This window comes from Amblyraja radiata, chromosome 17 (genome assembly GCF_010909765.2).
Source record: "Amblyraja radiata isolate CabotCenter1 chromosome 17, sAmbRad1.1.pri, whole genome shotgun sequence".
In the NCBI taxonomy this organism is placed as follows: domain Eukaryota; kingdom Metazoa; phylum Chordata; class Chondrichthyes; order Rajiformes; family Rajidae; genus Amblyraja; species Amblyraja radiata.
The window spans coordinates 36175100-36201787 of NC_045972.1; the positions used below are offsets into that span (position 1 = coordinate 36175100).

Sequence of the window (26688 nt, forward strand, 5' to 3'; positions counted from 1 at the left end):
CCTGGTGAGCTGAATGGTCTCTTTGCCCAGTTATAAGAAAGTTGTCGTTGCCAAGGAACAGTAAAGCAAAGTCATGTGCAGAATTTAGTTTTGTAATAGAGTGCAAACAGACACTTTGGTCCATCGAGTCCATGCCTACCAACAATCACCCGTACGCTAGTTCTATCCTGCACATTGGGGACAATTTTACAGAAGCCAATTATCCAACAAACCGACATGTCTTTGGAATATGGGAGGAAACCAGAGCACCCGGACAAAACCCACACCTTCACGGGGAGAACGTGCAAACTCTGCACAGACAGCACCCGAGGTCAAGATCGAACCTGGGTCTCTGACACTAGCATCTAGCCATAGCTAAACGACCATAGGCATGTGTAGGGAGTGGGTCATCGTTCAAAGGTACACAAAAATACTGGAGAAACTCAGCGGGTGCAGCAGCATCTATGGAGCGAAGGAAATAGGCAAAGTTTCGGGCCGAAACCCATCAGTCTGAAGAAGGGTTTTGGCCTGAAACGTTGCCCATTTCCTTCGCTCCATAGATGCTGCTGCACCCGCTGAGTTTCTCCAGCATTTTTGTGTACCTTCGATTTCCAGCATCTGCAGTTCCTTCTTAAACACGGGTCATCGTTCAAGCTGAGCTCACTCCCTCTTCTGGCTGTACTGAGCACTGCACTCAATGGAGCATCAGTGGAAATCTGAGGGTTTCCTCAGCCCTGGGGCACAAGTGGGAGGAGAGGAGAGCAGAATTACATATGGATGGATTTAAGAGAGAGTTAGATAGAGCTCTAGGGGTTAGTGGAGTCAAGGGATATGGGGAAAAGGCAGGCACGGGTTATTGATAGGGGATGATCAGCCACGATCACAATGAATGGCGGTGCTGGCTCGAAGGGCCGAATGGCCTCCTCCTGCATCTATTTTCTATGTTAAGGCAAAATGCACGAAAAAGGACAAAATGTTGGAATAACTCAGGTGATCGAAGTTGATGATTTTGATCTCTCCATCAGTCAACCACAAATATCTGGCCAGTGCTTTCCAGTCTTTATTGATCAATTCGGCCAATTGCATATGTTCAGTTGAAGTAACCACCGTTAAAATATCTGCAATCAGATAGACAATAAGTGCTGGAGTAGGCCATTCGAACCAGCACCACCCTTTCAATGTGATCATGGCTGATCATCCACAATCAGTACCCCGTTCCTGCCTTCTCACATATCCCCTGACTCCGCTATCTTTAAGAGCCCTTCTAGCTCTCTCTTGAAAGTATCCAGAGCATTGGGCTCCACCACCCTCCGAGGAAGGGAATTCCACAGACTCATGAGATAGTGTTTTCTCATCACTGTTCTAAATGGCTTACCCCTTATTCTTAAACTGTGGCTCCTGGTTCTGGACTCCCCCAACATCGGGAACATGTTTCCTGCCTCTAGTGTGTCCAAATTCTTAATGATCTTATATGTTCCAATAAGATCCCCTCACATCCTTCTAAATTCCAAAGTATACAAGCCCAGCCGCTCCATTCTCTCAGCATATGACAGTCCGGCCATCCCGGGAATTAACCTTGTGAACCTATGCTGCACTCCCTCAGTGGCAAGAAATTCCTTCCTCAAATTTGGAGACCAAAACTGCACACAATACTACAGGTGTGCTCTCACTAGGGCCCTGTACAACTGCAGAAGGACCTCTTTGCTCCTATATTCAACTCCTCCTGTTATGAAGGCCAACATGCCATTTGCTTACAAAGACCAGAAACATAAATGGAATAAAGGCATTCCAATACATAGGCTTAAAATGCTTCCAATCTTTTCCCAATGGGGTAGTGCTCTGTGGCAGAACCATCAATATATTCTTCAATACAATTTGTACTACTTAAAAAAAAAGCTGCAAATTCTAGTTTTCTAGAAAGCCTGGCTGATCTGGCTATGATGATAGATCTTTGACCTGGAACGTTGGTTCTCTATCACCTTAGATGTTGCCAGACCTGTTGAGTGTTTTCAGCAGAGACACAGCAACTGCGGACTCTGGTCTAACAAAAAATACACAAAGTGCTAGAGTAACTCAGTCTGTCCGGCAACATCTCTGAAGGTCGTGGATAAGTGAAGGGAGATTTATTTTAGTTTGGTGACACAGCATGGTAACCGGCCCGTCGGCCCCCCTGAGTCAACACCAATCACCTGTTCACATTAGTTCTTTGCTACCTCATCCACTCCCGACACACAAATGGGAATTTACAGAGGCCAATTAATGTACAACGGCCATCTTTTGGATGTGGGAGAAAATGGGAGCACCCAGAGAAAACCAAAGTGTTCGCGGGAAGAATGTGAAAACTCCACAGACAGAACCAGAGGTCGGGATCAAACCTGGGTCTCAGACGTTGTGGGCCAGATGCTCTACCAACTGTGCCACTGTGCTGCCCTGCAAGCCCACAGATAATAGACAAGGTCAGAAGGGACCAGTTACATTCAAGGTGGAGGTGACCCAAATAACTGAGCCAGCTCCGAGTCCATGATGGCACAAAAATCCCCTTCAGCCACACAACCAGATGGGAGCCTCCTGTGGGATTGTTTTCTCTCAAATGCCACAGTTACTCACTCTTCGTGATTTCCTCTCTGCTGGCATCAGGGCACACTTCTAGGAAAAGACGGAAATGCAGTAATAGTTATTTGCTGGCTGTAATGTAGAGTCCGCCATCTCTCCATCACCTTCCACCAACCCACCCACCTTCGTGCCCCTCCTTCTCCATCTTTCTCCTCCATCCTCAGGCTCTCCCTCCCCCCTCCCAGAGCCTTTTGTTTTTCCACCCGACGTTCCCTCCCTGCACAGGCCCCCTCGCCCCCAATCTCTACTTATCTCCACCATCTTTCTCTCCCCTCACTCTCCCCAGTTCTCACCAAACCCACCACTCCTCCTTGAAACCTCTCCCTACTTTCACCACCTTCCCCAGCCCCCTTATTGCCTCCTTGCATCCTCCCTCTCATAACCCCTTTCTTTCCCTCATCTCTTCTTTCCTCAGTCCCTCCCTGTCCCCACTCCCTTCTCTGTACACTCAAGCTGCATTACATCTGCTGGCTCCCTATATTTCCTCAGTCAAGCCATCCACTTAGTAATCATTATTATGGCATCACACTGCATTGACCACAGCAAAATGCCCCCCAGTCATGTATTGACCAATATGGCCAATTCCATGCATTCATCTTAAATAACTATGGTTAAAGCAGCTGCTAACAGATGCTGCTCAATAGATGAGCACTAAGAAGGAATTAGCCTACTAGGCTTCCTGGCACCACTGACCCTTGACAGGGGCTGGGGAACAAGGGGCCAGAGAAGACCCAAAAGACTTGGACTGACACAGAACTTACCAGCCTTGTATTCCTTCTGGGCGGATTCTTGAACAGGCTCTGGAACAGGAAGAAAAACCCATGGGAAGAAGCGGTTAGAAGTGGATCACAATTCGTTCAAATCGAACAATCAGATCCCTGATGATTTTGGATGGTTGAGAAAATACCATCAACACAGAATGGTTCAGGCACAGGAGGCCTTACAGCCCTTCCATCCTAGCAGTTGGTTCTGGGAAGAGAGGGCTATTCGGCCAACTGTACCTCTACTTACTCCCCTATTTGTCCCCCTCCTTGCTCTCCATCAGCCAGCACAGGGATAGACCTCCCAACCGAAGAGGTAAAATACTTATTTGATGACTCACCGTAGCTTTTATTCTGCTCCTCAACAGGTTCTGAACAAAACAAAGCAGAGATAGCAATCAGCTGGGAATATCGCAACAAGAATTAAACTGAGCTAGAGTTGACAGCAGAACAGTTAACTGTGGTCCTGAATTGCAACCTATCGGAGCCTTGAACAACTGCCCTACATTTTGAAAATTGTGCTAAATACGAGGAAAAATGCACAAAAAAGGACAAAATATTGGAATAACTCAGGTCAGGCAGCAACTCTGGAGAAGGGTCCCGATCCTATACGTCTCCTATCCATGTTCTCCAAAGATGTTGCCTGAACAGCACTTTGTGTACATTTCAGTAAACCAACATCTGCAGTTGTTCAAGAAGGAACTGCAGATGCTGGAAGATCGAAGGTACACAAAAATGCTGGAGAAACTCAGCGGGTGCAACAGCATCTATGGAGCGAAGGAAATGGGTGACGTTTCGGGCCGAAACCCTTCTGCAGTTCCTTGTTTCGACTCCAGGAAAAATGTACAACTTTAACACCTTTTTAAGGAAGTTTATAAACTGGCGTAATACTACAATTACCTTTCCATTATTGCCTGTTATTGTCACATTATCCACATTCTTTAGCCAATTAGTGGAGAATGCAATCCAAGGTTATTTGCCCCACTGTTTAGTTGTTAGGTTATGCAACATAGTTGGACCACTGAATAAAAATGGCTTTGTTTATTCCAAATGGAAATTGTGATCCAAGATGCTACGGCACCTGCTCCAAGTTTTTGGTGCAGACAGGGAAAGATTCTACAACATTAGGACATGTGTGTAAGGTGAGGAGTGAGATATTTAATGGGAACCCGAGGGCTAACCTTTTTCCACACATAGGCTGGTGGGTGTATGGAACAAGCTGTCGGAGGAGGCAGTTACTATCGCAACATTTAAGAAACATTTAGTCAGGTACATGGATAGGACAGGTTTAGAGGGATAGAAACATAGAAAATAGGTGCAGGAGTAGGCCATTCGGCCCTTCGAGCCTGCACCGCCATTCAATATGATCATGGCTGATCATCCAAACTCAGTATCCCATACCTGCCTTCTCTCCATACCCCCTGATCCCTTTAACCACAAGGGCCACATCTAACTCCCTCTTAAATATAGCCAATGAACTGGCCTCAACTACCTTCTGTGAAAGAGAATTCCACAGATTCACCACTCTGTGTAAAAAATGATTTTCTCATCTCGGTCCTAAAAGGCTTCCCTCTTATCCTTAAACTGTGACCCCTTGTTCTGGACTTCCCCAACATCGGGAATAATCTTCCTGCATTTAGCCTGTCCAACCACTTGGATATGGGCCAAATGCAGGCAGTAGAGGCTGGTTTAGATGGGGCATGTTGGCCGGTGTGGGCAAGTTGGGCCTCAATGGCGGTATGACTCTAATATTCAACAACTAAAATGATCCACGCCAGGCAGCATGGTAGCACAGCTGCTACCTCAAAGCACTGAGACCCGGGTTTGATCCTGAAGTCAGGTGCTGCCCGCGTGTACTTTTGCACGTTCTCCTTGTGACTGTGGGTTTCTTCCGGGTGCTTCGGTTTCCTCCCACACCCAAAAGACATGGAGGCTTGTAGGTTAACTGGCCCTCTGTAAATTGTCCCTAGTGTGTAGGGAGTGAGTGTAAAAGTGAGATAACATGGAATTAGTGAGAACGGGTGATCAACAGTCAGCGTGGACCAAAGGGCCCGTTTCCATGCTGTATCTCTAAACTAAACTCAACACGGCCCAGGAAAAACATGGCCTGGTGACACAGCGGTTAGTGCTGCTGCCTCACATGTCCAAAGACTCGTTCATCTTCCTGACCTCGGGTGTAATCCATATACAGTCTGGATTCTGTGTTCTTTCTCCTAGGTGCTCCAGTTTCCTGCCACAGGCACATAGGCTGGTTTGTTGGTTTAGAGTTACAACATGGAAACAGGTCCTTTGGTTCAATGAGTCCACGCCGACCAGCAATCCAAACACACAAACAATAGCCTATACACGCTCGGGACAATTTACACCAAAGCCAATTAACCTACAAACCTGTACGTCTTTGGAGTATGGAAGAAAACTGAAGATCCCGGAGAAAACCCACACAAGTCACGGGGAGAACGTACAAACTCCGTACAGACAGCACCCGTGGTCAGGATCGAACCCGGGTCTCTGGCGCTGTAAGGCAGCAACTCTACCGCTGCGCCACCGTGCTGCCTACTGACCATTGTAAACTGCCTCCAGTGTAGTTCAGTGGCAAAATAATCCAAGGGGAATTGCAAAAGGAGGGGTTATGGGGCCACAGGGAGATAGGGAGATGAGGGAATGGGAGTGCTCTGCTCGGGGCTGGTTCAGACCTGGTGAGCTGAATGGTCTCTTTGCCCAGTTATAAGAAAGTTGTCGTTGCCAAGGAACAGTAAAGCAAAGTCATGTGCAGAATTTAGTTTTGTAATAGAGTGCAAACAGACCCTTTGGTCCATCGAGTCAATGCCGACCAACAATCACCCGTACGCTAGTTCTATCTTGCACATTGGGGACAATTTTACAGAAGCCAATTATCCAACAAACCGACATGTCTTTGGAATATGGGAGGAAACCAGAGCACCCGGACAAAACCCACACCTTCACGGGGAGAACGTGCAAACTCTGCACAGACAGCACCCGAGGTCAAGATCGAACCTGGGTCTCTGACACTAGCATCTAGCCATAGCTAAACGACCATAGGCATGTGTAGGGAGTGGGTCATCGTTCAAAGGTACACAAAAATGCTGGAGAAACTCAGCGGGTGCAGCAGCATCTATGGAGCGAAGGAAATAGGCAAAGTTTCGGGCCGAAACCCATCAGTCTGAAGAAGGGTTTCGGCCCGAAACGTTGCCCATTTCCTTCGCTCCATAGATGCTGCTGCACCCGCTGAGTTTCTCCAGCATTTTTGTGTACCTTCGATTTCCAGCATCTGCAGTTCCTTCGTAAACACGGGTCATCGTTCAAGCTGAGCTCACTCCCTCTTCTGGCTGTACTGAGCACTGCACTCAATGGAGCACCAGTGGAAATCTGAGGGTTTCCTCAGCCCTGGGGCACAAGTGGGAGGAGAGGAGAGCAGAATTACATTAAAAACATGGACTTTACAACAAAGCATGTGAACAAGCTCCAAATTAGAACAAGAATTATGCTTTCCCTCTGAAAGCAGGAAAAAAGAGCATCGGATCATAGTTACCACAAAGATTTCCACAGCTCCTCATGTCTCCTTGGCTGCCAGGCCCAGAGTCCACGACATCATTGGACTGTTGCACAGAAAATAAATCCAGGATCAGAAAACAAATGACACAATAGTGTACCTCACTACCATCCTCCTTAGTGGTCTAGAATCTGTACAAATAGCAGACAGAAGCAAGACGGGAACCGGCCATTTGCCAGAGCAGTTCTCTGGGAGTCCGTACCTGTTGAGTCAGGCTCTGCACTGCCTGTTGAAGCTCCTGCTCGTTCCTCTGTTCTGGTTCAAGCTCACTAACACAACCTGTGATGAAAGATAAGGGACAATGAACACAGTCATTTTTTACACAACATCCCAAGATGCTCCCATCTCATTTTACCCCCACCTACTCCCTCTGACGACCACTCCCCAGGCCATTCCCACCTAAACAGTCTGACTGTCAGTCCCCAGGCCATTCCCGCCCAAACCATCCGGCCTTCACTACCCCTAGGTCATTCCCTGCTCACCCCTGACTGCCACCAACTAGAGGTATAAAAAGGTTACGAACAAAACTGTTCTAAACCCGAGCTTTTTTGAACCTTTTCCTACCTCTACTTTCCCTCTCCACTGACTCCCAGTCTGCAGAAGGGTCTCGACCCAAAATGTCACCCATATAATTTCCCCAGAGATGTTGCTTCACCCGCTGAGTTACTCCAGCTTTCTCTACATACTCAAAATGATTCAATGGCTCTATTAGCTTAATGGGATCAAACTCTATGGATGGTGTTAAGTGTTAATGATATTGGAAGGTGCATCTGTGGACAATAGTGACAAGGGGAGCGGTGACATGTAAAAGTATCATTGCCCACAGGCCCTCGCAGTTACACATTGTTGGTTGAAACATACTTGAAAAGGGAGGACGATCATTTGGATTTTGAGTCCAACATCGTTTCATCAGGTTAATGAGAGTTTTACAGGGTTCCAGAAAGTTTGGGGGGATTTCATCCAGGTCAGGTCTGTCTCCATTGCTTACGCACACTTTTATGTGCTGAGAATGTAGAGCATCTGAGGATGATAAATGGCATGGTATTTTGTTTGTGATATGTACTGAGGCACAGTGAAATTCAATGTTGTATACAGTTCAGTACAAGTATCACTATACATAAGCACTTAGATACATATTAGATTAGCATCTCGGATACAACACAAGTGTACAACAGTCGCCGAATCAGTATACAGAGTTGCCGGTTTGGCACCATGTCAATTTCCAGTTGTTTGAACAGGGATCTTGATCTGACCATGAAGGTCCGTTGTCCTGGCAACATTGTAGAGTAGCCACAGTGTCCTCTGCCGCCGAAACATCGCCCACTCCTTCTGTCCAGAGATGCTGCCTCACCCGCTGAGTTACTCCATCATTTTGTGTCTACCGAGCATTTATGTACCTTCAGACTAGACAACACAGGAAATCTCAAAAAAATCCAAGATCCAACTGTCAGGAATCGCAAAGTTCAGGCAGCTGACTCAATAATTAGTCCAAGTGTGAGTTAGGTGTCCAGAGGGTGAGAGGGGTATACAGCCAGGGCTGGAATATATGTGGTGGGCAGAAGTTGGGTTCGAAGTATGAAACAGAAGACATGGTGAAACATATGAGCTGATGTTCACCAGGATTCTGATTGCACTCTTTTTAAATCCCAAGCCAAAGATTAAAATAAAAGTGTTGGAGCATACGTGGGAATAGCATGCAATAGTCCAGAAAACTAACGTTTAGAGATACAGCATGGAAACAGGCCCTTCCACCCTGACCAGCGGCCCCACACTACGTACTAGGGACAATTTTTTTTTTTTACCAAAGCCAATTAACCTACAAACCTGTATGCCTTTGGAGTGCGGGAAGAAACCGGAGCACCCAGGGAAAACCCATGCAATCGTGGGGAGAACGTGCAAACTCCATACAGACACCAACCGTGGTCAGGATCGAACCAGGGACCCTGGCACTGTAAGGCAGCTACCGCTGCACAACTATGCCGCCCAAACTTGAAGGAATAAAAGTTTCTGGAAAATAGTTTTGCCGAAGGGTCTTTGGGCTTTAATATTATCTTTCTCTTTCCATAGTTGCTGCCTGACCTGCCGAGTCTTTCCAGCACTTCCTACTTTAATTTAATATGATACAGTTACAGCTGTACTTACATTTATAAGGTTCTTGGCAAGTCAGTATCTCCCAGATAACAATTCCATAGCTATGAGATTATAAACAGAAAATGATAAAAACATTATTGTCGTGATCAGTTTCAAGACAAGCAACACGACTCCATTAAAGGTCTGACTGAAAGCTAAGAGCTTAACAGTGAAATTGCCTCTAAATTGCCCCAAGTGTGCAGGGATTAGAAGTGAAAGTGGGATAACATTGAACATCGATCATCTGCTCTCACTAGTTCTATGTGAACACAGTGGACAAAATGCCCGTCTCCATGCGGTATCGGTCAATCAGTGCCAACTTCATCTTTGCCAGATACCACTGTCAACAACAATAAGCATCTTGCATCAGGATAATAACTTCAACTATAACATCAATCGATCAACAATTTAAAAACTCACATAACATTGAGAAAATAGGAACTTGTTTACACAAGGGCAAGGATTTGACATAAGTGCAATAAAGATTAATGTTAAGCTTTCACCGATAAAATGTGTGAGGGCAAGGTGCATAATCCTTGGCAGGGAAGGGCTATACGTGAAGGGAAAGTGGAACTTGGGGACTCTTGCTGTGACTCCACAAAGCTTCAAAGGAGAGTTGCATCACTTCCTGGCTACGGGACAATACGTCAGGCAGTTTAAGCATAAATTGTCATGGAGTCATAAATTCATAGTGTGGAAACAGGCCCATCATCCCAACTTGCCCACAACAACCAATGTGCCCCATTTACACTAGTTCCACCTGCCTGCATTTGGCCCATATCCCTCTAAACCCATCCTATCCATGTACCCGAGTCTGTGCTGACCAGCGATCCCAGTACACTAGCATTATCCTACACTCTAGGGACAATTTACTATCTGTACCAAGCCAATTAACCTCCAAACCTGTACATATTTGGAGTGTGGGGTGAAACCAGAGCACACAGGGAAAACCCACATGGTCATGGGGAGAACGGACAAACTCCATACAGACAGCACCCGTAGTCAGATCGAACCAGGGGCTCTGGCGCTGCAAGACAGTATCTCTAGTGCTTGTAGGATACTGTTAGTGTGTGGGGGTTACTGGTTGTCACAGACTCAGTGGGCCAGAGGGCCTATTCCCGTGCTGTATCTCTGAGCTAAACAAAGCTGACAGCCAGAATGTCCTCAAAGGATTTAAAATAATAGATTACATTAGCATTTCCAAATTATTTAAATTTAAAAAATGATCATTAGTCAAAAAAGGTTTGAGGGGGGTGTTGAATACAAGTTCCAGGCACATGGGACAACACTGCCATTTAGAAACTTCACTCACTAACCTGTACACATCAAACTTTTTGTCTTTCTTGGTATTGATGTTCTCCAAGCATTCAGGTGGCATGTAACTAAGGGTGCCGTTGTTTTTGCAGGAATCATTGCTGTATTCACATGTTAATTTCCGCCATTTTGCCAGACCAAAATCACAGATCTGGAGAAGGAAAAGGATGTTGTAAGACAAGAATGGGATGTTTCTTGGACTGAGGCTTTATAAGGCGCTGGACAAACCACATTTGGAGCATTGCGAGCAGTTTTGGGCCCATATCCGAGGAAAGATGTGCTGACGTTGGAGAGGATCCAGAGGAGGTTTACAAGAATGATCCCAGGAATGAGTAGGTTAACATATAATGAATGTTTGACAGCACTGAACTCAATTAAGTTCCTGTTCCTGTTTTGGACTTTTTTCATTAAGCCACTGCCTGGTAATGGCCTTCTTACTTGCTGCAAGCAAAACTTTAATCAAATATGTATCTTCTATCTTTACAATATCTTTAATGTGCCCCAAATACATCACAGGGCAGGTATTTGGGATTTTATAACCCAAGATATTTTTAACAACTGCGTTAACATTTTCCCAGTATGGCATTATCTTTACACAGTTCCAGAAAATATGCGAGTGGTCTGCCTCCGTACTCCCGCACAGCCTCCAACAGTGTTGTTGGACACTAAGTTTTCTGCTTTTTATTTTGGGTGTTACAAAAAAGCGAGTTAGATTCTTCCAGCAAAATTCTCTCCATACTAGTGAGCTCGTGGATGTACATTGTGTTTCACACGTTTGATACCATTCTTCTTCTTCTGTTATTTTGAATTTTTAATTCTGCTTCCCATTTTGTTTTTATGTAGAGCATTGATTCTCCCCCGCTTCCCACCAGAGCTTGGTAGAAAGCAGAGATGACCTGAGACCCCTTCTGTTTGTATGCATCCACAATCACCTTGATCACATTATTTGAAGTTTCATCTAGTTCTGGCCTTATCTCTTTTGTAAAGTAGTCTCTTAATTGCAAGTATCTAAAAAAAGTCTTTGTTTTTGAGACCATACGTTAACTTTAAATCTTGGAAGCTCATAAACTAGCCATTTTCTGAAACTGTATACATTGCCGTTATGCCTTTTTGTGCCCATTCTTTGAACCTTGAATCATACGCCGCTGGCTTAAACTTTGAGTCATATGCGAACCACTTCAATGCATGAACCCCTCTTTTTAGTTTGTATTTTTCCACTATAACATTCCATATTTCTAACGTAAATGCTACTATTGGATCCATAGCACGTCTCAAAGCCCCTCTCAGATATTTGTCTCACACCAAAATCTGGGTCTGGTAACCCTGTATCTCCCTTTCCATCGAGATTCATAATCAGGTCTACACCAACAAGCCAGAGGTCTGAGTTGAGTTGCATAAAAGTATTTCCTCAGATTTGGTAAAGCCATTCCACCCTTGGTTTTCAGCAGTTGAAGTGTTGTAAGTTTTATTCTTGTTTTTTTGCTATTCCAAATGAATCTAGAGATCATCTTATCCCAAGCTATGAATTTGTCTCGGGGAACATTAATTGGGAGAGATTGGAATAAATATAGTAGTTTAGGTAGGATATTCATTTTTACCATTTGTATTCTGGCACTGAAGTCTAGAGGAAGGGTGAACCGCCTTTCAACGTCCTTTTTGATGTTTTCTTCAATTTTGTTATAATTAGTTTCAAACATGTTGGAAAGTGTTTTGGTTATAGTTACACCAAGATACTGCATCGTTTTAGAATTCCATTTCAGATTATATGCGACTCTGATTTGTTGGGATGGAGAATAATTGAATGAAAGAATTTGTGTTCGTTATATTCAGTTTATATCCCGAGTAGTATCCATATGTTTCAAATAGGTTCATTAGATTTGGGAGACATATCTGGTCATTCAAGAAAAATAATGACATCAGCGAAAAGACCAATGATATGTTCTCCCTCCCCTATTTTGACCCGCTGCAGGTCTTCTCTCTGCCTTATTGCTTGTGCTAAGGGTTCAATATACAAAACAAAGAGTAGGAGAAAGACAGCATCCTTGTCTTGTGCCCCTCTCTAACTGGATCCTTTTTGATAGGTTTCCATTTACCTTAATCCTAGCTGTAGGCTCCTGATATATTGTTTTAATACTCCGAATTGCATCTTCATTGAGACCAAATCTCCTCAGTACTTCATATAAAAATACCCAACTAACACTATCAGGATTTTCTGTTTTTATTTTAGGTTTTCTGTCTGTGTTTCTCAGAGGCCACTCAGCTGTTAAGTGTTAAATTTGGCAGGAACAGGATGACTACTGCCAATATAGACACAATATACTAGAATAACTGAAGAGTCTGAAGAAGGTTTTCGCCAGAGATGCTGCCTGACCTGCTGAGTTACTCCAGCATTGCGTCTATTTTCGGTGTAAACTAGCATCTGCAGTTCCTTCCTACACATTGGCTGCTCCACTGCGATATCTCCTCGAGATATGCCTACTTTGAAGTTCCCCTCTGATGGAAGTTCTGCAACACACCCTCTCACTGCACCCCCTCGGATTCCTCCTGCTCTCCAGAGAGTCTGAAGGGTCTCGTCCTGAAACATCACTTATTCCTTTTCTCCAGAGATGCTGTCCGACACATTGAGTTACTCCAGCAGTTTGCGTCTATCTTCGGTGAACAACAGCTTCCGCAATTCCTTCCTACCCATTTTGATTGCTCCTCATGCTTGTTTGCTTTGTGTTCAGATAACCATGTTGGTAGTTGCTGCTTGGATTTGTCTCACCACAGCTTTTTGCCAACTTTCCTTGCCCTATTGAATTGGATGCAACCTCTCCAAGTTTGCGGATGACACGAAGCTGGGGGGCAGTGTTTGCTGTGAGGATGCTAGGAGGCTGCAACGTGACTTGGATAGGCTGGGTGAGTGGGCAAATGCATGGCAGATGCAGTATAATGTGGATAAATGTGAGGTTATCCACTTTGGTAGCAAAACAGGAAAGTAGACTATTATCTGAATGGTGGCAGATTAGGAAAAGGGGAGATGCAACGAGACCTGTGTGTCATGGTACACCAGTCATTGAAAGTAGGCATGCAGGTGCAGCAGGCAGTGAAGAAAGCGAATGGTATGTTAGCATTCATAGCAAAAATATTTGAGCATAGGAGCAGAGAGGTTCTACTGCAGTTGCACAGGGTCTTGGTGCGACCACACCTGAAGTATTGCGTACAGTTTTGGTCTCCTAATCTGAGGAAAGACATTCTTGCCATAGAGGGAGTACAGAGAAGGTTCACCACCGATTCCTGGGATGTCAGGACTTTCATATGAAGAAAGACTGGATAGACTCGGCTTGTACTCGCTAGAATTTAGAAGATTGAGGGGGGGGGAGAATCTTATAGAAACTTACAAAATTCTTAAGGGGTTGGACAGGCTAGATGCAGGAAGATTGTTCCCGATGTTGGGGAAGTCCAGAACAAGGGGTCACAGCTTAAGGATAAAGGGGAAATCTTTTAGGACAGAGATGAGAAAAACATTTTTCACACAGAGAGTGAAATCTCTGGAATTCTCTGCCACAGAAGGTAGTTGATGCCAGTTCATTGGCTATATTTAAGAGGGAGTTAGATGTGGCCCTTGTGGCTAAAGGGATCAGGGGGTATGGAGAGAAGGCAGGTATGGGATACTGAGTTGGATGATCCCGGAAGGTGTAGAGGGCTGCCTGCCTGCTACGGCCCGGACACGCCGCCTCGGAGGGGACGGGGGCGGTCGCTGGGTGTGCCGGCTGCTTCAGGTTGCTCCTTTCTCCCCCCCTCCCCCCCTACCCGCTTACGATCGGAGGCTGCAGCGGGACCGGCTCCGCTCCTCCTGCTCTCCTCGACTCCGCTATCGCGGGGTGAATATCCGGAACCTGCGGACACTGCCCCGGGCTCCCCGATCTGCAGACCTAAAGAGTCCATCCCCTTCCCGGGTTGGCCTGGTGAACGCCAGATCGCTGGCAAACAAGACTTTTATTTTGAGGGACTTCTTCTGTTCCCGGGCTCTGGACTTCCTCTGTGTGACAGAGACTTGGATCGGTCCTGGTGAGTGCAGCGCTTTTACTGAACTTTTGCCGGCGGGCTGCTCTTATTTCAACTCGCCACGGATGTCGGGCCGTGGAGGTGGAATTGCAGTCATTTATAAAAGCACTTTTAAATGCAAACAGTGCACTGCATTATCAACGTTCTCCAGCTTTGAGGCAACTTTATTTGAGGTGGGTCGCTCCGACACGGTGCTTTGTGCTGTCATCTACCGACCCCCCAAATACCACAAGGACTTTGTGACTGACTTTTCTGAGTTTCTGGCTGGGATTATGCCCAACTATGACCGTGTCCTTATGGTTGGGGATTTTAACATACACGTGTGTTGTCCTGATAAGCCGTTGGCGAAGGACTTTTTAAGTCTTATTGATTCTTTTAATTTTGTGCAGTGTGTGTCTGGTCCCACACACGAACATGGACATACATTGGACCTTGTTCTCTCCTATGGCTTGCCTGTATTAAACTTGGAGGTCTGTGATAGTTTGTTTTCTGATCACATGCCTGTACTGTTTGATGTTGGTTTTTCCAGTGCTGCAGTTAGACCTGTATCGTCTGCTCGGCGCTGTCGGTCCTTTAACCCTTCTGCTGCTGGCCAATTCTCTGCTGCATTCGATCAGCTCTGTGCCCCCTCTGCGTCCACTCCCCTTGGTGCGGAGGAGATTAGTTCTTGGTTCCACTCCTCCTGCACAACTATACTGGACTCTGTGGCTCCTTTAAAAACTTTGCAGCCCAGAGCTAAACCCGAGCCCTGGTTTAGTGACGCAACTCGTACAGCTCGACGGGATTGTCGCAGAGCTGAGCGAAAGTGGAAGAAGGACAGGCTGCAGGTTTCATCGCAAATCCTAAAGGACAGCTGGCGAAATTATCAAAATACTGTTAAAGAGGCCAAAAGATATTACCTGTCTAATATAATAGTGGCTAAGCGTCACGACCCACGCGTATTATTCAAAACTATTGATTCTGTTTTAAATGCCCCACAGCCTGTTTGCTTGGAAGCATCGTCCGAATTGTGCAATGACTTCCTGCACTTCTTTATCAATAAGGTCGTTTCTATAAGGGCTCTCATCTCAGCTCCTGCCTCTGACCCCTCTGTTCCGGCCCCATGCCTGGTGGCATTTGAAAAGTTTGTGCCTCTGACATTGTCGGGTCTAGAGGATGTGGTTAGGCATATTAAGCCGTCGGGTTCCCCCTGTGATGCTGTCCCTCCTCTTCTTTTTAAAGAGGTTTTCCCGAGTATAGGGCAGTCGGTTCTCGCCATTATAAACAGTAGCTTGTGTTCTGGGGTTGTCCCCATAAATTTTAAACATGCTGTAGTGCAACCACTACTTAAAAAACCAGGCCTGGATCAAACTGATCTGTCCAATTTTAGGCCGATCTCCAAGTTGCCTTTTATCTCCAAGATCATGGAGAAGGTAGTTTATGCGCAGCTGAAACTCTTCCTGGATGAGCACAATATTCGGGAGGTTTTCCAGTCTGGATTCAAGGCCATGCATAGCACAGAGTCGGCTCTGCTAAGGGTCTTCAACGACATCCTCCTGGCAAACGACTCAGGTAATTATGTGGTTCTTGTCTTGCTGGACCTATCTGCCGCCTTCGATACAGTGGACCATGGAATTTTAATTTCCAGACTACAGCACCAAGTGGGCATTTGTGGCAGTGCCCTGGGATGGTTCAGGTCCTATCTGGCAGACAGAACCATGCAGGTAAGCCTTGCTGACTTTGAATCCTCCTCCACTCCCTTGGTATATGGGGTTCCACAGGGCTCAATTTTAGGGCCCCTGCTCTTCTCCTTATACCTACTTCCTCTGGGCTCAATTTTAAGAAGGCATGGCATCTCCTTTCACTTTTATGCGGATGATAGCCAGTTATATATGCCACTCAGGAAAGAGGAAGACTATTCTCTAAAATCACTTCTGTCTTGTCTTGAGGACATTAAGTCCTGGATGGCCTTAAACTTTCTGGGACTAAAGGAAGAGAAGACAGAGGTGATTTTGTTTGGCCCCAATGGCTGCCGTGAACCTCCCCTGGTTGACTTGGGTCCACTGGCAATGTCTGTAAAGCCAACCGTCTTGAACCTGGGTTTTAGGATGGACGGTGATTTTAAACTAGACAAACAAATAGGCGCGGTGGTTAAGTCCAGCTTCTTTCACCTAAGGAAGCTGGCAAAGGTGAAGCCCATTCTCGAGCGGGAGCATTTTGAAACAGTAATCCATGCCTTTATTACATCTAGGCTGGATTACTGTAACGCACTCTACTGTGGAGTCGCACGAGCTTCATTGGCTCGTCTCCAGCTTGTTCAAAATGCTGCCGCTCGCCTTTTGACTGGAACTCGAAAGATGGAGCACATTACGCCAATTTTGGCCTCCCTACACTGGCTCCCAGTGCACTTTCGAGTTCATTTCAAAATTCTTTTATTTGTTTTTAAATCATTGAATGGGCTCGCCCCGCCTTACCTCTCTGAGCTGCTCCACCTATATGCTCCTGCCCGGTGCCTCAGGTCAGCTGATCAGCTGCTCCTTGAGGTACCAAGGTCTAAGCGGAAGCTCAGAGGGGATAGAGCCTTTTCTGTTGCTGCTCCGGCACTCTGGAACACCTTGCCGTTGCACATCAGACAGGCCCCCTCACTGTCCATCTTCAAATCCTCCCTAAAAACATATTTTTATTCTTTGGCTTTCGACACTGGCTGAGGCATTGCTCCTGTTTTTAGTGCTTTTAATGTCTTTTAATTTTTAGTGTGTTTTTTATAGTCCTTCGTTGTACGGTTTTTAATGGTTTTTAATTGTTTGTAATAGCTTTTCGTTCATGATTTCTCATGTACAGCACTTTGTGGCAACTGTAGTTGTTTAAAGTGCTTTATAAATAAAGTTATTATTATTATTATCAGCATGATCATAATGAATGGCGATGCAGACTCGAAGGGCCGAATGGCTTACTCCTGCACCTATTTTCTACGTTTCTAACCCACACCTTAGGCACGAGGTTAATGTTGGAAGGTTCAAGATTAGCATTTCAGTGCCCAGCAGCGGATCTTTATAGTTTACAGGTCTTGGGGTTTTATTTGTGAGGGGAAGATATTAGCAATTGTCACAAATGGGCTGAGAATCAGTGATTAGGGGCAGGGGATGGGGTGAGGTACATTGGTTCATATTAAAAATTACATTTTAGGGTTTGGAACATAGAAGTTAACAGACCAAGTAACTAAGAATTAGATATGGGTGTCTTAGAGGTTGAGAGTGTAGGAATACATAGGGTTAACAATTCACCGTCCATCAAAGGCAAAATACTTCACTTCACCCCCATACATAGCATGTGCCTTACTGCTTACACCTGGATTTGTACTGCAGATTGTGATGGGGATCATACATCTAAAATGTTAACTGGTCTAATAGATTGTAATTGACTGGATGATGTTAGATTTTGGCCATATGTAATTTTGGTTCCTTTACATCACTGGTCAACCCCTCGATCTCAATCATCACTGTAGGTTAATTGGGCTCTGTAAATTGCCCCCTAGCATGTGGGGAGAGGAGGCGAAAGTGAGATAACAGAACTAGCATCAATGGACTGTATCTCTGTGGGTGGCACAGTGGCACAGCAGTAGAGCTGCTGCCTCACAGCACAAGAGACCCGGGTTCAATCCTCACAAATGTGCAGTGTTTGCATATTCTCCCTGCGACAGTGTGGATTTTCTCCGAGTGTTCCAGTTTACTCCCACACCCCAAAGATGTGCAGATTTGTAGGTTAATTGGCTTCTGTAAATTGCCCCTGATGTGCATGATGCAAAATTAGGAAAACAGGACCAGTGTACGGGTAATTGACGGTTAGTGTGGACTCGGTGGGACTGTTTCCATGCTGTGCCTCCAAACTAAAAAAAAAACTAAATATTTTAAACATGTTCTGCCCTACACAAGCCAACACCTCGTGAAACTTCAACTGACAGCACTGATCTACTGTGATGGCAAGATTTGGGTCATATTTTTTGGTCCGTCACGGGCACTGACCGCCCCACCATCAAAAGCATCTACGGAGGTGTTGCCTCAAAAGGGTTGCCAACATCAAGGACCCACACCACCCTGGCCACTCTCATTTCACTCCTGCCATCGGGAAGAAGGTATAGGATCCCAAAATCTAACGTCCAGGTTCAGGAGCAGCTTCTTCCCAACAACAATCAGGCATTGAGCACAATGAACTCCAACTAAACGCCGAACTGTCTTGATTGCACGAGGGACTCGGGGCTTTGTTTTTGTTATGTATTGTTTTTTTAATTATTGAACTTTTTGTTGTTTATTGTGGTGTCTTCCGAGTACCATGGTTACATACTTGTGCTGCTGCAAGTAAGAATGTCATTGTCCTGTATTGGGAAATGTAACAATATTAAAGGCTTGTAAGAATAGTTCATGCACTTTAACTTACCTTAATGTGATAGTCCTTATCTAGTAGAATATTAGCAGGCTTTAAGTCATGGTGATAGAGAGCTGGGCTAAGGTTATGTAGGAAGTTCATCCCCAAAGCAATCTCGTACACAAAGCGCAGTCGAAGAGGCAAACGGACGTCATGGTGGTGAATGAGTTTTTCCAGTGATCCATTCTCCACGTATGCAGTTACCAGTCCCAGCGATTTGGTTCTAGTGATCGGGTGGCATTTTGTAATTCCATACATGCGGAGAATGTACTCAAATTGTGCCTTGTGCAACTTTTTTGCTTCTTCCAACAGTTCATGCTCATCACTGTATTGGTAAACAAAGAGATGTCACACTAATACAACTAATCGACATATAGGCCAAATGCAGGCAGGACTGGTGCAGATGGGACAAATTGGCCAGAGTGGGCAAGTTGGGCTGAAGAGCCTGTTTTCACGCTGCGACTACGACTCTGTAATTACTTTAACCTTATTTTCAATCTCCCTCATCTCTCCTGGCCCTCGTTACCTTTAACTTCTTGTGCTTGTGAATAAAACTATAACATAAAATGGAGAAATCTGAAATCACAGCTAGAATGGAGTAATCTGAGTGGAATACAATGTTGCACAAGTACTTTGTGGTTTAACAGTGATTAACAATGGTTTGGCAGCTGCATATTTGCTGGTGACAACTAGTTACAGCGTAAAGTATTTATTTAATTTGTTCTCTGTTTATAACAAGTGGGCACAAGTCATGGGGTGGGTAATTTAGAGGAGTTGGGAGGAACAAGAGAGTGGGTTTGAAGTACAATTTTTGTCAGAGGGTGTTTGAACTCAGCAATATACTGGAGGAGGTAGTTACTCACGTTTAAGTATCCAGACCAGCACTTGAATCAAGGTTTAGAATGATCTGGACCAACCGCTGGTAAATGGATGGGTTATTGTTGGCCAGGGGTGGGGCTACGGGTGTTGGAAGGAACTGCAGATGCTGATTAAACCAAAAATAGACACAAAAACATAGAAAATAGGTGCAGGAGTTGGCCATTCAGCCCTTCGAGCCTGCACTGTCATTCAATATGATCATGGCTGATCATCTAAAATCTGTTCTGGGTTTTCCCCCCATATCCCTTAACCCCAAGAGCTAAATCCAACACCCTCTTGAAAACATCCAGCGAATTGGCCTCCACTGCCTTCTGTGCAGAGAATTCCAGATTCACAACTCTCTGGGTGAAAAAACTTTTCCTCACCTTAGTCCTAAATGGCCTACCCCTTACTGTTAAACTATGGCCCCTGGTTCTGGACACCTCCAACATCGGGAACATTTTTCCTGCATCTACCCTGTCCAATCCTCTAAGAATGATATGTGTTTCTACAAAATCCTCTCACATCCTTCTGAATTCCAGCAAATACAAGCCTAGTCGACCCATTCTTTCATCACAAGTCAGTCCTGCCATCCCGGGAATTAACCTGGTGAACTGCATTCCCTTAATAGCAATAATGTCCTTCCTCAAATTAGGAGACAAAAATTGAACACAATACTCCTGGTGCAGTCTCACCAGGGTCCTGTACAACTGCAGGAGGACCTCCTTGCCTCCAAATTCAAATCCTATTGCAATGAAGGCCAATGAAGGCCATTGGCTTTCTTCACTGCCTACTGTACCACCATGCTTACTTTCAGTGACTGATGTAGAAGCACACCCAGGTCTCATTGCACCTGCCCTCCCACCGAGCATCCTCCTCCCAGCTCACTCTGCCACCCAACTTTGTCATCCGCAAACTTAGAGAAGTCACATTTAATTCCCTCGTCTAAATCGTTAATATATATTGTAAACAACTGGGTTCCCAGCACCAAGCCTTGCTGCACCCCACAAGTCACTGCCTGCCATTCTGAAAAGGACCTGTTAATTCCTACTCTTTGCTTCCTGTCTGCCAACCAGTTCTCCATCCATGTCAATACCCTACCCAAAAATTCCATGTGCTCCAGCTTTGCACACTAATCTCTTGTGGGACATTGTCAAAGGCTTTTTGAAAGTCCAGACACACCACATCCACTGGCTCTCCTTTATCCATTCTACTTTTTACATCTTCAAAAATTCCAAAAGATTAGTCAAGCATAATTTCCCCCTCCTAAATCCATGCTGACTTTGACCGACCCCGTCACTGCTTTCCAAATGTGCTGCTATAACATCTTTAATAATCGACTCCAGCATCTTCCCCACTACCGATGCAAGGCTAACTGTCTATAATTCCTATAAGCAACAGGATTGGTCCAAGTCAGCATGGATTTACGAAGGTGAAATCATGCTGGACTAATCTTCTGGAGTTTTTTTAAAGTATGTAACTAGGAAAATGGACAAGGGAGAGCCAGTAGATGTAGTGCACCTAGACTTTCAGAAAGCATTTGATAAGGTCCCACACAGGAGATTAGTGGGCAAAATTGGAGCACATGGTATTAGGGGAAGGGTACCGACATGGATAGAAAATTGGTTGGCAGACAGGAAACAAAGAGCAGGGATTAACGGGTCCCTTTCAGAATGGCAGGCAGTGACTAGTGGGGTACTGCAAGGCAGGGTGCTGGGTCTGCAGCTATTTACAATATACATTAATGATTTAGATAAAAGGATTAAAAGTAACATTAGCAAATTTGCAGATAACACAAAGCTGGGTGGCAGTGTGAACTGTGAGGACGCTATGAGGATGCAGGGTGACTTGGACAGGTTTGGTGAGTGGGCAGATGCATGGCGCATGCAGCTTAATGTGGATAAATGAGATGTTATCCACTTTGGTGGCAATAACAGGAAGGCAGATTATTATCTGAATGGTGTCAAGTTGGAAAAAAGGGAAATTACAACGAAATCCGGGGGTCCTTGTTCATCAGTCACGGTAAGTAAGCATGCAGGTACAGCAGGCAGTGAGGAAAGCTTATGGCATGTTGGCATTCATATTAAGAGGACTTGAGCATAGGAGCAAAGAGGCTCTTCTGCAGTTGTACAGGGCCCTAGTGAGACCACACCTGGAGTATTGTGTGCAGTTTTGGTCTCCAGATTTGTGGAAGGACATTCTCGCTATTGAAGGAGTGCAGCGTAAGTTCACGAGGTTAATTCCCGGGAAGGCAGGACTGTCGTATGTTGAGAGAATGGAGCGGCTGGGCTTGTATACTCTGGAATTTAAAAGGATGAGAGGATATCTTATTGAAAGATACAAGATTTATTAAGGGTTTGGACACGCTAGAGGCAGGAAACATGTTCCCGATGTTGGGGAAGTCCACAACCAGGGGCCACAGTTTAAGAATAAGGGGTAAGCCATTTAGAACGGATGAGGAAAAACTTTTTCACACAGAGGGTTGTGAATCTGCAGAATTCTCTGCCTCAGAAGGCAGTGGCAGCCAATTCTCTGGATGCTTTCAAGAGCATTGGATAGAGCTCTTAAAGATGTGGAGTCAAGGGATATGGGGAGAAGGTAGGAACAGGGTACTGATTGTGGATGATCAGCCATGATTACTGTGAATATTGGTGCTGGCTTGAGGGGCCGAATGGCCTATGCCTGCGCCTACATTGGCTACCCTCCAGTCCACAGGAACCGATCCAGAGTCGAGAGAACATTGGAAAATGATCACCAATGAATCCACAATTTCTCAGGTCACCTCCTCGAGTACTCTGGGATGCAGACCATCAGGCCCTGGGGACTTATCCGCCTTCAGTCCCAACAGTTTGCCTAACACCATTTTCTGACGAATGTGGATTCTTTCAGTTCCTCCCTCCCACTAGATTCTCGGTCCCCTAGTATTTCCAGGAGGTTGTTGGTCTTCCTTAGTGAAGACATAACCAAAGTACTCATTTAACTGTTCTGCCATTTCCTTGTTTCCCATTATTAATTCACCAGTCTGATTGTAAGGGACATACATTAGTCTTCACTAATCTTTGCCTGTTTACATATCTAAAGAAACTTCTAGAGTCAGTTTTTATACTCCCCACAAGCTTTCTTTTATGCTCTATTTTCCCCCCTGTTAATTAACCCCTTTGTTCACCTCTGTCAAGTTCTAAATTTCTCCCAGTCCTCTGCTTTGCCGCTTCTTCTGGCCAATTTATATGCCTCTTGCTTGGATTTGACACTATCCTTGACTTCCCTCGTCAGCCATGGTTGAGCCGCCTTTCCAGTTTTATTTTTTCACCAGACAGGGATTGTTCATGCAGTCTTTAAATCTTTGCTATTGCTGCTCCACTGTCAACCCTTCAAGTATAATTAGCCAGTCTATCCTGGCCAATTCCCATCTCATACCTTCAAAGTCTCCTTTATTCAAGTTCAGAACACTCGTCTCCAAGTTAAACTGTGTCACTCTCCATCCCAATGCAGAATTCCACCATATTATGGTCACTGTTGCCCAAGGGGCCTTGTACAACAAGATCGCTAACTAATCATTCGGTGTGACCAAGCGGAGGGTGGGCGATCGTTTCGCCGAACACCTCTGCTTGGTCCGCAATAACCAACCTGACCTCCCGGTGGCTCAGCACTTCAACTCCCCCTCCCATTCGGTATCCGACCTCTCTGTCCTGGGTCTTCTCCATGGCCAGAGTGAGCAACACCGGAAATTGGAGGAACAGCACCTCATATTCCGCTTATGGAGTCTGCATCCTGGGGGCATGAACATTGAATTCTCCCAATTTTGTTAGCCCTTGCAGTCTCCTCCCCTTCCTATCTTTCCCTCAGCCCTCGGGTTCCTCCTCCTTTTTCCTTTCTTCTCCCCCCCATCAGTCTGAAGAAAGGTTTCGGCCCGAAACATTACCCATTTCCTTCGCTCCATAGATGCTGCTGCACCCGCTGAGTTTCTCCAGCATTTTTGTGTACCTTCGATTTTCCAGCATCTGCAGTTCCTTCTTAAACAATTCTTCATTACACAATACCCAGTCTAGGAAGCCTGACCTCTGGTCGGTTCCTCTACACATTGGTTCGAAAACCCACCCCGTATACATTCCTGGAAAACCTCCTCCTCAGCACCGTTACCAATTTGGTTGGCCCAATCTATATGTAGATTAAAGTCACCTTTGCTACATGCATCCATAATTTCCTGTTTGATGCTATTCTCAACCTTCCTACTGCTGTTTGGTGGTCTGTATACAACTCCAACAGGGGTTTTCTGCCCTTGGCTATTTCACAGTTCTACAGCATCCAAACTAAAGTCTCTCCTTGCTATTGCATTAATCTCCTCTTTAACCAGCAATGCCACCCCACTTCCTCTTCCTTTCTGTCTATCCTTCCTGAATATCAAATGTTTATGTTTAGCTCTCAGCCTTGGTCACCCTGGAGCCATATCTCCGTAATTCCAACTATATATCCCTTAACTATTAACTGCGCATTAATTCAGTAACCTTATTTCAAATGCTCCTCGCATTAAGGCACAAAGCTTTCAGGTTAGTTTTTCCTTATCTCCGTTCTACCCTTTGCTTCTGTCCTCATTTTATGGCCCTCTGTCTCCTTGCATCGGGTCCCACCCCCCTGCCTTAGTTAAAATGTGACCTTTCCAACACTCTTTCCCGTTAACTGCACAGATACTTGTCCATATTGTTGACACCCCCACCCACCCACCCACCCACTTTTTAGTTTAAACTCACCCTGCTGGAGTAACTCAGCGGGCCAGGCAGTATCTCTGCAGAGAAGGAATGGGTGACATTTCAGGTCGAGACCCTTCCTCAGACTGGTTATGGATAAGGGAAACGAGAGATAAAGAACAATTGAATGAAAGATACGCAAAAAAGTTATGATGATAAAGGAAACAGGCCATTGTAAGCTGTTTGTAGGGTGAAAATGAGAAGCTATTGCGACTTGGGTGGGGGAGGGATAGAGAGGGAAAAGCCAGGTCTACCTGAAGTGAGAGAAATTAATATTTATACCACTGGGCTGCAAGCTGCCCAAGCAAAATCTGAGATGCTGTTCCTCCAATTTGCGTTTAGCCTCACTCTGACAATGGAGGACAGAAAGGTCAGATTGGAGATGGGAAGAGAGCGAAAGTGCTGAGCCACCGGGAGATCAGATCAGGCAGAAGGCGGACTGAGTGGAGGTGTTCAGCGAACGATCGCAGAGCCTGCACTTGGTCCCGCCGATGTGCAGAAGTACTGAGCGGGGGTATTCGGCAGGGTGGGAAGAAGTGTGGGCGAGATAGTTGTGAGAGTCGAAGGGCTTGCGTCTGTGCTGCATGTTTCCACCAACTGTGCAGACTGCTGTTCAACTGCAGTTGCATTAAGTTGCAGTCTGTTCCTTGCCCAGTTTTGACTCTGGTCCCAGGTGCCCTGTAGATGTTCTCCGGCCGTTTTACCCTTCTACTTTCAACATAACAAAAGCAGGGAAGTGACATTAAAAACGAAACCTCGCAAATGCTGGAAATCCACAGCACGACGGGAAACTCTATAATCACTGAACAGCAGAGAAAAAAGCGGAAGTAAGACTGGACATGTTCTCAACTAACAAGTAAAGAAGGCGCCCCGACACGTCGCCCATTCCTGTTCTCCAGAGATGTTGAGTTACACCAGCATTTTGTGTCTATCTTCGGTGTAAACTGGCATCTGCAGTTCCTTCCTGTACAAGTAGAAGTAACCACCAAGCCATGGGACGGTTGAAAAGTTACTCTTCCCTGAACTTGTTTGCAAGTTGTTTAGGAGATTGAGAGGGGATCTTATAGAAACTTACAAAATTCTTAAGGGGTTGGACAGGTTAGATGCAGGAAGATTGCTCCCGATGTTGGGGAAGTCCAGGACAAGGGGTCACAGCTTAAGGATAAGGGGGAAATCCTTTAAAACCGAGATGAGAAGAACTTTTTTCACACAGAGTGGTGAATCTCTGGAACTCCCTGCCACAGAGGGTAGTCGAGGCCAGTTCATTGGCTATATTTAAGAGGGAGTTAGATGTGGCCCTTGTGGCTAAGGGGATCAGAGGGTATGGAGAGAAGGCAGGTACGGGATACGGAGTTGGATGATCAGCCATGATCATATTGAATGGCGGTGCAGGCTCGAAGGGCCGAATGGCCTACTCCTGCACCTAATTTCTATGTTTCTATGTTTCTAAGTATTCGCCCTGCTTCGAGTGAGGATTTCATAACCCCGATTTCATTCATTCAGGAAGGAACTGCAGATGCTGGTCTGAAGGGTCTCGATCCTGAAACGTCGCCCATTCTTCTTACCTCCCGTTCTCCCTCACGCCGAACTTCACCGCCAGCTGAATCCTCCACACTCGGTGCTGCGCTCGGTAAACTTCTCCGAAGCCTCCGACTCCGATCTTCACACACTCCTGCAAGTCCCGAGTGTCGATGCAAGCGAAGTGAGCAGCCGAGTTGCCGCTGGAGCCGTCCGCGGATCTGCCCGGCCCTGGAGCCGGTGCCGCCCCGCGTTCGCCCTCCATTCTCCGGCCGCTCCACTGCCGAGAGCCGCCGCAATCCTGCCCGCCCCCAGCGGAAACACAGCAAAACAGGCACTTGTACATTGAACACGCTTCTGTCGCCGTGGGCAAAGCCAGGGTAGTTGCTGCACCGAAGACAGGTTGAAGTCTGCAGTCTTTAAACTGTGTATAGGAAGGAACTGCAGATGCTGGTTTACACTGAAGTTGGACAAAATGCTGGAGTAACTCAGCTAGACAGGCCCGAAGGATGTCTGCCGGAAACATTACCCATTCCTGCTCACCGGAGATGCTGCCTGTCCCGCTGAGTTACTCCAGCATTGCGTGTCATCTTTAAAACTTCACTCACTTTAAGTTGTGCCCTCCAGTCCAGTCTTTCCACCCTGGGAAGAAAGGTACTAGTCATCGACCCAATCTCTGCCACTCAAATCATATATTTATATCAGGACTCCTCAGCTTCTGAGGCGCCAGAAAAAGTAATTCAAGGTTTAT

At 45.7% G+C, this 26688-nt stretch overlaps 1 protein-coding gene across 1 annotated transcript; it reads right to left on the reverse strand.

Moving 5' to 3' along the window:
- Positions 1 to 2405: 2405 nt before the first annotated feature.
- On the reverse strand, positions 2406 to 26340 carry LOC116982746 (receptor-interacting serine/threonine-protein kinase 2-like). Its single transcript, XM_033036159.1, has 10 exons — positions 25985 to 26340; positions 18829 to 19141; positions 10371 to 10519; positions 9067 to 9116; positions 7786 to 7944; positions 7127 to 7203; positions 6904 to 6970; positions 3695 to 3724; positions 3354 to 3392; positions 2406 to 2625 (listed from the first exon to the last, which is right to left on the reverse strand). Exons 1-10 carry the CDS (start codon positions 26281 to 26283, stop codon positions 2579 to 2581), a joined length of 1230 nt encoding a protein of 409 aa, XP_032892050.1. The 5' UTR covers positions 26284 to 26340; the 3' UTR covers positions 2406 to 2578.
- Between the last annotated feature and the right edge of the window lie 348 nt (positions 26341 to 26688).